General features: G+C 35.9%; 1 protein-coding gene across 3 annotated transcripts in view; it reads left to right on the top strand.

The window, feature by feature from the left end:
- The first annotated feature begins 621 nt into the window (after positions 1-621).
- PAX2 (paired box 2) overlaps positions 622-14,257 on the top strand; it is a 76,324-nt gene continuing 62,688 nt past the window's right edge. The window contains exons 1-3 of one of the 3 annotated variants that reach the window (XM_069755843.1): positions 622-1,170; positions 4,400-4,565; positions 5,359-5,556. In XM_069755843.1, the coding sequence (XP_069611944.1) occupies positions 1,128-1,170; positions 4,400-4,565; positions 5,359-5,556 (407 nt within the window). In that variant the 5' untranslated portion in view covers positions 622-1,127. Of the gene's footprint in view, positions 1,171-4,396; positions 4,566-5,358; positions 5,557-14,257 lie in introns of all 3 variants that reach the window. The other 2 variants (XM_069755840.1, XM_069755841.1) reach the window with 2 other exon arrangements.

Consider the following 14,257-nt stretch of genomic DNA (forward strand, 5'->3'; position numbering starts at 1 on the left):
AAACTTCGATCATTATTTTTCTGGGTGTATTTGACTTGGTGTAAATATTGTCACACTACTTATGTATTCATTGCTTCGGTCATGCAAACTATATATTCATGGACAGATAGATATTAATATATTTTGTGTACCACCCTTTCTCTGGTTAACACTATTAATACCCTCTTTGTCCACTTCCCTGCATTTCTTCTACCTGAGCCAGAGCTGCACTTGTTCTTTCTACATTTGTTATTGATTCCATCACACTAATGATAAATCGAAGTCCTCTTCCTACAGGGAATACCTAATAAGCTTTTTTGAATGAGCTGTGGAAATGATAAACTTTTTTTTTTTCCAAGTTACTTTTTTTTTTTTTTAAGTCATCATCACCCATGCTCTTCTATTCAGAGCCATTGTCGCGATGATGTGGCTGACAGTGTCGCTATATGTGTGGCGCCTGCTGCCCCTCCGGTGATGCCAGGGTGATGCCAGGGACCTCCTCACCAGGGCTCCAGCTTTGGCGAATCACCGAGTGGTGGAATCTAGTCCCTTTGTCTGACAGTCATCCATCTCCCCGCTCCAGGGGGAGGGCAGTGAGTGTGTGAGTGGAGGTGTGGGGAGGGGGGCAGCTTTTAGAGAGACACACACAGGGAGAGGAGGCTCCATTCTCCAGCCAAACCTCCTCGCTCACACATCCCACCTTAAAGTGACAACTTCAGCTGCATCTTAGTAAAGACCTTGCTCTGCCCCCTGATTTTCTGCACACCCCTGGATTGTTTTCTTCTCTGTTAACTTTGCTTTGAAGTCAGACAAGTCCAACCAAAGACCCAGAGGACAGCAGGACTCTTGCTGAGGCCACCTTCCACCATCCAAGTAGCCTGGTCTCCTGGTCCTCAGCTCACACAGGCTCCAGCAGCAGCCATGAGCAGAAGCATCTGCTGGCCACAGACTGGCTCTTCTTCCCAGGGAATCTGAAGGACTGTAGTGTCCACCTCCAGAGCTGACCCTCGCCCAGCCCTCAGCACGGGCACAGGGGAAGCCGGCTGAGCTGGAAACGAGCGCACAACATTTTTTTTTCAAGTCTTGAAGTTCAGTCCAGAGGCGAAACGGCGACTACAGCCGAATACCTGCCTTTCATTTGCCTCCCCATGGATATGCATTGCAAGGCAGACCCCTTCTCGGCCATGCACCGTGAGTACTGGAGCCCTGCTCCTCCTAATGCCACTGCATCCTCCACCATGACCAGCTATGCCCACTCTTCCATGCACCTACACTCCAAGCACCAGCCATGCCCACTGATCCATCCCCTCCTCAGCTCTGCTCCATTCGTGCAGAAATCGAGCCATTGGCCATTTATTTATGACCTCCTATTCCACCCAATTCCGCTGCTTTTTGAGCACCAACGTCCACTCCTGCATCCACAGCCACCCACGCTGCTCTCAGCCTCCTACCATTAATGCCACTTAAAACTACAATCACCACTACAATATCATAGCTCCAGAAAATGACCTGCAATATATAAGAATGTCACATTTATTTATTTTATAAAATAATGATCCATTCATTTAAAATATATTGTAAAATATATATATATATATATATATATATATATATATATATTATTTAGAGAATAAATATCATTAATATCAGCATTATCCTCATTTTATAGCTTAGCAAAAATAAAGAAATCGCCTAGAAAAAAAAAAATCAGTTTACCAGTAACAAGCCATTAGATAAGTGCTATCACATACAGTATAAGATAAACATGGGAACTACATACATTTAGTATTTACTGTTTGGTTTTTACTTTTAACTGGTAACTATATCGTTTTTTGAGAAAAGAAAATAGAAAATATTTATTTTAAATATATTGAAAGAAAAAAAATCTAAATTAATATAAATAGTATTAATGAGGACTAAAGAGGCATAATGCCGAAATGATTCATTATATATATATATGTATATGTATATATATATATATATATATATATACATATATATATCAATCTATGCATTAAATCTGCCTAACCTTTGTTTCCCTATGTATGTATGTGTGTGTATATATATATATATATATATATATATATATATATATATATATATATATATATATATATATATATATATATATATATATATATATATATATATATATATATACAGGGAAACAAAGGTTAGGGAGATTTAATGCATAGATTGATTAAATCAAATTGAAACTAGAATAATTGCCGAAATTTAACGGGCTATAAAAATAATTGTGATATTGAATTATTTTCAAGAAATCCCACAACAACACTTGTGTGCGGTATCTGGACACATGCTTATGGGAATCTAAATATACTACACAAATTACACATACATACATAAACACACACACAGTTTTATACAAACACACACTTACTCTCATATTTACTACCCGACATTCCAGACGCAACAACAAGCAGTTATTGTACCCAATCAGTAAATTATTCATGTGCAATCTTTTTTGCATCTGTTGCCTTTTAATAATATGTAATAGGAGTTATCAGAGGTGCAGTGAATTATTTATCACAGAGGTGCTGAGAAAATGACTGCTGGTAACTGTAGAGCTCATGTGTAGAGGACACGAGGATACCTGGAGATGATGAGACTGTGAGGAGTGCAGCACAGCGCACACATACACCGTAGGGCAGCAGGAGTGGCACATCTTTGGGGAGAACAGGATTTGTGCGCTGGATCGATGGAAGGGCAATGAGAGTTTCCTCAAGTTCACAGTCAATAAGTCCCTGTCATCTGCACGGGAGAGAAACTGTGCCAGAGACAGAATGATGGCCAGATAGGGGAGGATCCATATTAGATATTTAGATGGACAGATGCAAAGTTTTCCTCTGTTTTAATTCCCACAATCGGTACATATTTTTCAGTTGCCATATATATATTTTTTCTTTTTTTTTATTAATCAACAATGGAATATATATACACACATACATATATATATATATGTGTATACATACATACATATATGTGTGTTTTTATGAGTATCTATATATATGTGTGTGTGTGTGTGTTTTTATGAGTATCTCTGTATATATGTGTGTTTTTATGAGTATCTATATATATGTGTGTGTGTGTGTTTTTATGAGTATCTATATATATATATATATGTGTGTGTGTGTTTTTATGAGTATCTATGTATATGTGTGTTTTTATGAGTATCTATATATATGTGTGTGTGTTTTTATGAGTATCTATGTACATATGTGTGTGTTTTTATGAGTATCTATGTACATATGTGTGTGTTTTTATGAGTATCTATATATATGTGTGTTTTTATGAGTATCTATATATATGTGTGTGTTTTTATGAGTATCTATGTACATATGTGTGTGTGTTTATGAGTATCTATGTATATATGTGTGTGTGTGTGTTTTTATGAGTATCTATATATATGTGTGTTTTTATGAGTATCTATGTATATATGTGTGTGTGTTTTTATGAGTATCTATGTATATATGTGGGTGTTTTTATGAGTATATATATATATATATATATATATGGTTTTTGTACACATATATACAATTATATATGCATATATATGAGTGTGCATATATGTGTGTATCTATGAGTTTTTGTGTGCGTATATATATGTTTATGTATATGAGTGTGTATGTACATATACATATACTTGTGTATTTTTATGTGTAATTTTAGTTATGTGTTTAAGTGTATATGTACGTATATGATATATATATATGTATATTCACATATATGTATGCATACACACAAACATATATACACATATATTATTTATTTATGATGCTTTGCTTATATATTTATATATATCCACACACACACATACATATATATATATACATAAACACACACAAATGGTTATATATACCGTAGTTATGTGTGTACTGTATATATGTGTGATCTGGTAACAGGGTGCCGTGCCCTCTATGCCACCCACACTAGGCACATGCCCATACTTATAAAGCAATGGTGTAATTAAAGGTACCGAGCAGGGCGCATGCTTAGTGATGGGTCACGTGTTGCTGTGTTTCTGTGGGTCTGCTGGTGGTACACATGGGGTAGGTAGCCCCCTGTATGAGTGGCCTGCAGTGGGCTGCCCTGGTCCCGGGGAGCACGTGTTTGCACTGTAGTCATGCAGCTCATCTGTGAAATGTTAGATCTGGCAGATCAGTGTCACCATCATCACACACTAAGCCCTGTATATGATGCTCCATTATAGTATATATACCCTATATAAATAGACATTACAGCCATGCTGCTGATGTCATTGTAACACAACAATCCACTTGCATACAGGACTATATAGGGAAGGTCTCATATATTAGTGTCCATCTAATGAGTTTCCCATTTCTTCTCTCTTTGTGTCTCCTTTTTTTATTTTTTTTTCGTCTTCCATCTTCCCCAGCAGGGCATGGGGGTGTGAACCAGCTCGGGGGGGTATTTGTGAATGGCAGACCCTTACCTGATGTGGTGAGGCAGAGGATAGTGGAGCTGGCCCACCAAGGAGTGAGACCCTGTGACATCTCCAGGCAGCTGAGGGTCAGCCATGGCTGTGTCAGCAAGATCCTGGGCAGGTAAGGCGACTTCTTGCTTCATTATCACCTGTAAATACATAAGAAGAATTGAATTCATACTTCATCCATGATATATAGAACAATGGAAATAACAATACACACACATATATGTATATATATACTCATCATCATTGTCCTGCAGAATAATACTGACACCCAGTAGGATGTGTGCAGCCTGAGTGCGGCCAGGATAATGTATGCAGCCTGAGTGCGGCCAGGATAATGTATGCAGCCTGAGTGCGGCCAGGATAATGTATGCAGCCTGAGTGCGGCCAGGATAATGTATGCAGCCTTCATTAATAGTCTAATGCTCCAGTCATTGCTGATTTTAGATCATTTTCCATCCCTGTCGACTTATTTGCCACACTGCTTATTTCGATGACATTACAAGGCTTTAATAGCAATTATGCATTGATTTTTAAATTAGCTCAAATCCTCTAATGATAAAAGCTGTTTTCCCATTAGTATCATGGAATCATCATCACTGCTGTATTGATATCAGAACGATTGGATCTTGCACAAAAGTCGTTCAATTTCGGAGAAAAGAGACCACGAGGTTTCATCTCTCACCTGTAATGAAATAGACATGTGGGCAGTTAAAAAATGCTAAATAGATAATACTAAATATATGTGCAAATATAATGTTCATTTATAAAAAAAACAATATATATATATATATATATATATATATATATATATATATATATATATATATATATATATAGTGAATATTATATCTAACATTCATAGATTAATGTATAGATGTGATACTAAAGCTCACTGCTCTGTGCAGGTATTATGAGACCGGCAGCATCAAACCAGGAGTAATTGGTGGATCGAAGCCTAAAGTAGCAACACCGAAAGTAGTAGATAAAATAGCAGAATACAAGAGGCAGAACCCGACCATGTTTGCCTGGGAGATCCGGGACAGGCTGCTGGCAGAAGGCATCTGTGACAATGACACTGTGCCCAGCGTCTCCTCCATTAACAGGTACAACCTGACCATTGTCACCTCTGTGTAATCCTGTCCATTATGCTCCCACCTCTCGCCTGGGCTTGTGCTTCTCCTGTCTTCTCCATGCATTGCTTTATTATGATTATTATTATATGAATTGGAATATTTGCTCTACATTGTGCACATTGGAGGTCACTGTAAAGAAATGGCTCTTCTGCTGGGTTCTCCCTGCATCTAGTGTAGAATGTCACCATTGCTGCCTTCCCTTTGTTTATGAGTATATTCCATCTAATGTTTAGTGTTCTCAGTAATTAAGAATTTAACAGCTCCCAAATTTACAGACAATCACCAGAGTCTCAGCTACTGAACCATTAAAATACCAATGTTTATTTATCTCAACCAAACAGACTTTAGAAGTGTAACATGGGAGCAGGATTACAGGGGATTCAGCAAGTAACCAAAACTTCTCTCCACTAGGAAAACAGACAGTGCTGGCCATAATGACTGCTATTAGCGGATTACACCAGCCATCCTGCTAAGTAGTCAGCATCATTGTGTCATCTATGTGTCTATTTCCAATGGAGAAGGAGAACGCTATGAAAAAAAATACATGTGTCTAGATGTAGCTTTCATTTATTCATAAAATGTATGTATCTAATCCTAGAAGCAAGAAAGTAAGATCTGCAAATATATATATATATATTGGGCTTTTAAATAAATAAAACTCTGATATATATATATATATATATATATATATATATATATATATATATATACATATATCAGTGTTTAATTGAATTAAAAGTGGACTTTATTCACACAGATACATTATATGTTTCAGCTTCTCATTTGAAGCCTTTCTCAAGCATATATATACTTGAAAAAGGCTTCAAATGAGAAGCTGAAACATATCATGTATCTGTGGGAATAAAGTCCACTTTTTTCACTGATTTCCACTGCAGTGCTGCATCCTATTGTTTTTTTTCTTTATACATAGATAAAATATCTTTCTTTCTTTCTTCCTTTCTTTCTTTCTTTCTTTCTTTCTTTCTTTCTTTCTTTCTTTCTTTCTTTTTTTCTTTTCTTCTCTCTCTCTTTCCATCCTTCTTTCTTTCTTTCTTTCTTTCTTTCTTTCTTTCTTTCTTTCTTTCTTTCTTTCTTTCTTTCTTTCTTTCTTTCTTTCTTTCTTTTCTTCTCTCTCTCTTTCCTTCCTTCTTTCTTTCTTTCTTTCTTTCTTTCTTTCTTTCTTTCTTTCTTTCTTTCTTTCTTTCTTTCTTTCTTTCCTTCTTTTCTTCTCTCTCTCTTTCCTTCCTTCTTTCTTTCTTTCTTTCTTTCTTCTCTCTCTCTTTTCTTTCTTTCTTTCTTTCTTTCTTTCCTTCTCTCTCTCTCTCTCTTTCTTTCTTTCTTTCTTTCTTTCTTTCTTTCTTTCTTTCTTTCTTTCTTTCTTTCTTTCTTTCTTTCTTTCTTTCTTTCCTTCTTTTCTTCTCTCTCTCTTTCCTTCCTTCTTTCTTTCTTTCTTTCTTTCTTCTCTCTCTCTTTTCTTTCTTTCTTTCTTTCTTTCTTTCTTTCTTTCTTTCTTTCTTTCTTTCTTTCCTTCTCTCTCTCTTTCTTTCTTTCTTTCTTTCTTTCTTTCTTTCTTTCTTTCTTTCTTTCTTTCCTTTCTTTCCTTTCTTTCTCAGAGTTACAGGGTTAGCTAAGTACAATATATATATAGCCACAGCAGCCGCTAATGTGTATTCCCGCCCTGAACCACAAGTCCAGCACATAAATGCCATTGTTTCGCTCTCCTTTCATAAGATCTGGGGCACTGCTATTACATATTCATAAAGCATAACTAAGGAAAGGGTACAGCTATAATTGTGAACGCCATACAGATACAGCAGAAAATACAATTTAGATATTATCTGTTCCAATTGCTCTGGCATCCTACGTAAATGTTTTTAATATTTCACAAATGACATGGAATTATCCCAAGTCATCTCGCAAGCAGCAGGTAAAATTAACCGCTGGAATGTACCTTGGCTCAAAAAGACTCCCTGAGACACACATGCATTGTAATATACTGCTGGGCTACTTGAGGAAATTATTCCTGTGTGTGTCATCTGTATTAAAATGGTTATTAAGATATGAACAGGGTAACATAATACTGATAGACTAATTATACACCTTACCATAAACTTCCCCCAGTCATTTTTTTTCAAGCTTTTCCCAGTTTGGTATAGTAAAAAAAAATAAAAAAAAATAAAATAGCTTGTTAATGTTCTCGGAACAGGGAGATGCACTCAATTGTGCAGTTGATGGATAGAAAATATACATCACATTGTTGCAAACCGCAGTATATGCTCATTGCTTGGATGGAGATGGGTTCACATATTTATGTCAATGATCCAGTCGACCAATGTTAAAGTCTTGGAGTATTCCATCATTGTGAATATGGGTTCACATATTTATGTCAATGATCCAGTCGACCAATGCAAAAGTCTTGGAGTATTCCAGCATTGGAGTCTAGCAGATGTAATGATTACTACACAACTTTCTGTTGTTTCGTCTACCGTTTAATTAGGCTTTTTAATCCTTTGTTGATCCGCCTTTGGCCTACGCCATTTAAACAGTGTAAGTTTAGAGTCTTCTTAATATATGGCTATACTAGACGGCACAATGAATGCGTGATGTAAGCCTCTCTCTTTTCTCTAATATCTTGGCATTAGTAGACTGTGTTTAATGTCTTGTATAATATGCACATTGCCCCAGAGCAGGTTGTATACGGAATGAATTGGAATGGCCGCCTTTTCCTTTTCAACGATTAAACATGTAGTTGGGTAACTTGATAGTTAGTTTAGGGCATTGCATGCTAATAATTTCAAGTAAATGGGGCCTACAATTAAATATAGCTACCAACACAAGAATGAAATCAAGTTCTCATACAGGGTCTTTCTGACAGTTTTACATACGTAGCAGTGCGGAATTTGTCATTTGACTCCCTGGCATTGCTTCGTTGATACAACTCTTTGAGTTGAGCTGGTGAAGTATACCCATGCAAAACCAAAGAACATATATTGGGATATGATCCACAGAAGGCAATCAGTTCTGGTACATATGCCATCAGAACAAGTTAGGTAGGAATTATATGACATAGTGAGACAACCTCTAGGTAAGACTTTTCATTGGTAGAATAGGTGTCCTAGTAGATCCATAGCAAACTGGATAATTTACAGAATGAGGAATAATAATTGCTATACCAATCACAAATCTTATAATGTATCACTGAGGGTATTGCCATAGATGTGAAAGGTATATAATTCTATGCAGAATTTGCAGATCCATGTTTTAAATCAGGGTTTAATATTGTTATATTATTATTTGTTATTATAGCGCCATTTATTCCATGGCGCTTTGCATGTGAGGTTATATGAGTACATTTAAAAAAAAAAAGATATTTGTGACATTACAAGACATTTTCTCATTATTTAATTATATATTGTAACTTTCATGACGTTTTGAAAATTGAAATGGTTAAGTTTTGATTTTGAGACTGACTTCATGCACCAAGACGATTCATTCATAAAATTGATTTTAAACTTTTGAATTGCTAAAACTTTTCCGAAGCTACAAGTATTTTGGCGGTTGTTGTCATACGTAGTTATTTGATGATCGAAAAGGTAATTTTTAGTAAGTTGTAGCCTAGAGAAATATATCACGGTAAATGCATCACAGTCACAAAGACTAATTACTGCATTCTGCTTGTTGGAAAAAAATTGATTTCTTCAAATTCTAAGTGCTTTTGTATCTTTAATGTTTCATAGTAGGCTATTTGTACAATTCAGGATGTTATAAACCTTCATCGTACTTTTCGCTCTATTCTTTGTGTATTTTACATATATTTAAAATTTTACCTATTTCTCTTATTCCAAGTTGTTTGTTTATTAATAGTAAATCCGGCCGATACTATTCAGTGTTATATATATGAATTATTTCACATTTTTACATTTTTAAAAGATTTATCTTTTTATTATATTACAGTTTGAATATATTTCATTTGAAGTTCTGAAGTTTTTCGCATTGTTAAGGCAATTTAGTTAATAGTTAAGTTTTTGGCACTATTTTTTGTGAAAACCAATATACTGTAATATAGAGCTAGATAAATAATAATAGTAATGAAAAAAGCTATTTTTATCAGTGTATCTTTATAGAATATAATTTTATATTTGGCCACTTTCATTTAATGATAAGGTATAAATTTACGCAGATTTTTAAGATTTAAAAAAAAAAAAAAGAATTATTATTATGTACGGCCGCTTATCTGTCTTCCATTTTTCTTTATACAACTGTTGGATTTACTGACTGTTAGCCTAATACCAGTCTACTTGAACAATGCTTATCTTGGCGTCTATCAAATTTCAGCAATTTTTTCTTGTTCCTATGCTAGTTATATCCTATTTCTAAGATAAGGTTGTTGTGAATGGACTTTTCGAGACTTGTAATGAACTGTGAGATACTACCTCCAAGAGGCAATGATTAATACGGTATTTTACTTTTGAAGCCATCTGTGATTCGTTGCCTTATGATTACTTTACTTATATATGTAATTCCGCCATGATTCAAACCTACATGTACTTTATGTAGTAACAAGTGCCTCAATTGGATAACCTCATTTACGTTTTACTATGCGAGTGGATAATCCATCTTTGGGCAAAGAGGCATACGTCCAATGCCAAATAAGTGTACAGAATACGTTCGAAAAGAAATATACTGACCTCACATCCCCAGTAAATCATCGCCTAAATGTTCACTTTCTAAACAATGTGCTACCCTCCTAAGTGAATATTTAGTCCTCCAATGTATTTCATATATCGTAAGATGCCGCAGTTCTCTGTTCCACAGCAGAGATTGTTTCATGTGTTAATATACGTAAAAATTAATGTACACCTTTGGTTTCTGCGACTAGTCTACAAAAAGAACTTGGTTTTGGATTATTGTAATTGACAAGTCTATTATGTAATGTTACGTACCCTTAGGCTCATGTATAGGTCAAAGAAATACAAAAATGTTTGAGAAATCAAGCACTGAGATCATCGGTGACTGAATAAGACAATAGACTAATAACTCAGTAGCATAATCACTTCTGATATGAAGTGCAATAAATCCATAAATGTACAAGGAAACCACTCAATCCCTTTCTTACCACACAACCCAAGTCCATTTATTAATGTCCATTCAATGCAGCACAGCTCATCAAGGGTGGTCTAGAATGCAACCCTATCCCATATTTGCAACAATTGGCCCATAGAGAGGTAGATTTAGATCAGGGACCAGCACAAAACCTTCTGTCTGTGCAAAAACCAATCAATAACAATGTAACCAGATCCACTGTCACTGAGAAACACACATCAAAATAGTTCAATATGGAAATCCCTCAATGGGAAACATAAATTCCACTGAATACATATCCAAGAGATAATAAGGCCTCAGTAGATTGGATTTCTGGTTGAATATGCTTTATTTTGCTATAATACAGAAAAGTAGCTGTTTTCATCATTAGACCAATGCTAATAGACATAGGGTACAGGTACAAGTAGCACTTAATATAATAGAAATCTCCCCAAGAGACTTACGCTCCATCAAGAAATAATCCTCCATTAATTTAGTCAGCGTCTTATGTCTACACAACATCATTAATGCTTATACAGAATTAAAGAATTTCATCAAACTTTTGTTGACTTTTTACAATGTCGCTCCTGCGTGTGGTTGAGTATTCATGCCCCCGGCTATACCTGATTCGTTTAAAGCTCAATGTGGATCAGACCGACATTGTATCAAGCCAATGTTGATCCACCTGAGTTTTCAAAAGTTCAGAAACGTCCCTCAGAAAGAATATTGCTATGTTGGTTTCTACCCTAAATCAGGTTTATTCTTTGATCTACTGTTACCGCATGATCAAATGTTAACTTGATCAATGAGTAGTAGCGCAGAGATGTAAATACTGCGTGGAAAATGCGTTAGCATTATAATGAAATACATAATTATAGGTAGAGAGACACATATGAAAAGTGCATCGTATGAAGTGATATGGCCAATATGTTTTTCCTGCCATTGTATTTATTCTAACGGACTAAACTCTACTTTTCGTATTGCATGGTGGCCCAATAAAGAATTGGTAGCACATCCTGCTGCTTACATCTAATGCAGATGGCATTTCAAGACGTACAAACTGTCCACATGGTGTAGAAGACATCTAAAAGTCTATGATACATAGAAGAGAAATCACAACCCTGTTTTTCTTTCTCTACCAGCACTGTTGGCATAGAGGGTGGAGAGCAAGGAGTCAGGTGCAAATCCCACCCATCTGTGCAGAGCATTAATGAACTTTGCACTGTAACTAGGGGTCATTCTTCCGTTACACTGGCATCAGCATAACATTTTAATGAGATGTTTAGAGAGCGGGCTGCCTCACAAGAGACAAGCACACACACGCACACGCGCATTCACACACAAAAAGTGAGGAAAAATTCATTTCATGCACTGTGGCTGCTTAAGAAAGGGCAATTTGAGCAGGATCCAGCATATGTATGTGATAAATGTTAACTGTGCATTAATCGTATTAAAGAGGCACCTATAAACTTTTCATTTCTAATTAAATTCAGCCCGGTGATTTTTTTTTTTGCTTCTTGAAACCCAGCATAACTATGGGCCTATTGTTTATGTGGAAAATTAAAATGCAAATACAATGGGATTTATTTCCATTACTGGTATGATATGCTAGGATTCTCTGTTTAACAGCCTGCAATTATTTAAAACCAGAGTGATTTTTTTTCCCCCCCGCCACCCCCTTTGGCTTTCCTAGGGCATTGTTCTTTTCTGCAAGGTCAAATCCCCATTGCATGTCCAAATGTTTGCGGAAATAAATATATAAAAGCATCCAAAGTGCGCGGCTACATTACAAAGCAATATCCTCCAAGTATGGCCATGCTGATTGTTGTTAAGTGAATAAGGTTAGCTTTCAAACAGACCATCGAACAAAACCTCGATGAAATAGACATTACGGCAAATTACAAACCTTATTTTCCTGCTAACACTGTGTATCAGTAATAATAATAACAATATGAAATTGGATAATTATAATAATGACGATACTTACATTTTTTATGGGGCTAGGCTTAAACTGAAAACTAGCACTGCTGAATGAACATATCCTCTATTTGTCTTAAACAGATTCGAGAGGCTGCCGCTGTCCGCATAATGACCTCAAAAAGGATTTTCTTGCCAATATGATATTAAATTGACATAGCGCAATGAACCGTAAAAAGGCACAGAGGTGTATGTATATTATAAAATAGACTGTGGCCCTATATGCAGAGCGGAGAGAGAGATATTCCGGCAGACTCTCAGCTTTTTATCTTTCTAAAGCATCCACCCATGCGTTACGCCACTAAAATATGGAAATGGGCGCCAGGTTAATTTCACTGTGGCAAAATGCTGTTTGCATATAATACAACTGTGTAGTGCCTTTTCAGCAGAAAGTACTTGCACAGTAAGGAAACATAGGGTCAGCAATGTGTTTATGGATTTCTGACCAATAATACTAGCTGTCTAGGCTTTCTGCGAAAAAAAAAAAAGGTACCCGCTCCAATTATGAAGAGAATAGGCTAAATGACTGCTAACACATCCAGATACACCCATGCCACTAGATTATGAATAAACAAATAAATATAATAACGCAGGTAATAATAATAATATAGCATTGGCAGCGCCCCTCGATCTGGCCACAGTGGCAAATTAGTCCAAACAAATCCATTTTCCAAAAACCTTCTATTTTATGCATTTGAACATTCAGCGCTCTCCCAGGAGTATTGATAAAGGCCATTACAGAAGCAAATGTGTTAGGTAAAAAAAAAAGCAGGATGTAACGGGCAGTGTGGCGGTCTTTATTTTATGTGCGCAGTCCCACTGCACGGAGAATGTTATGGCTGCTATAAAATGGAAGCACTTGTTCATATAACACATTGTTTTTACTATTGCTTTATAATTCAAGATTTGCTTAAATACATGGCAAACATAGATCAACCCTGGCAGCAAAAAATAAAGCCCCGAGTGTCTCGCCATGCCATGATCAGCCATTTCTAAATCTATTGTTACATATTATAAGTAGAGGACATAATTAATAATGAAAGCTTTCTATGTGGAAGGAAAGAACTGCAGCACTTAAGGCGCTGTTAACCCATGGGTTGGTCTTTCATAGTTGGTTGTAGTATTAGGTTATAGACAAATCATGTCTATCTAAAATATATTTATTATCATGGCAAATAGCCATTAATACTACCCTGGACTTTCTATTTTTAGGCTCTTCTTATATCCCATGTTTGAAACTTATGGCTCCAAAGTATGCACTACATGCCATACACCCATTGACTTATACTGTAGAAAATGTATCTCTTCATATTAAAAAATATGACTGGCTATACCTTTGAATGTAGCTAACAAAAGGTATACCAACATATAGGAGCCAAATGTTTGTGCAAATATGAGCATGTGTCCTATTAGCACAATCGAATTATTAATTTGGGGCATTTGCCAACCTAGACCCCTGACGAGTTGTGAACAGAGGCTAAGAGCTGCTTAGTTGCCGTGTTGCAACCAAGTGCAAAATTATGGAATTTTCAAACTTTCTATATTATGATTTTATCATGGTCAACAGCCAAGAAAAAATTTGACATGACAGACCAATTCTCATTACAAATCA

The sequence above is a fragment of the Ranitomeya imitator genome, chromosome 2, assembly GCF_032444005.1.
Source record: "Ranitomeya imitator isolate aRanImi1 chromosome 2, aRanImi1.pri, whole genome shotgun sequence".
NCBI lineage: Eukaryota > Metazoa > Chordata > Amphibia > Anura > Dendrobatidae > Ranitomeya > Ranitomeya imitator.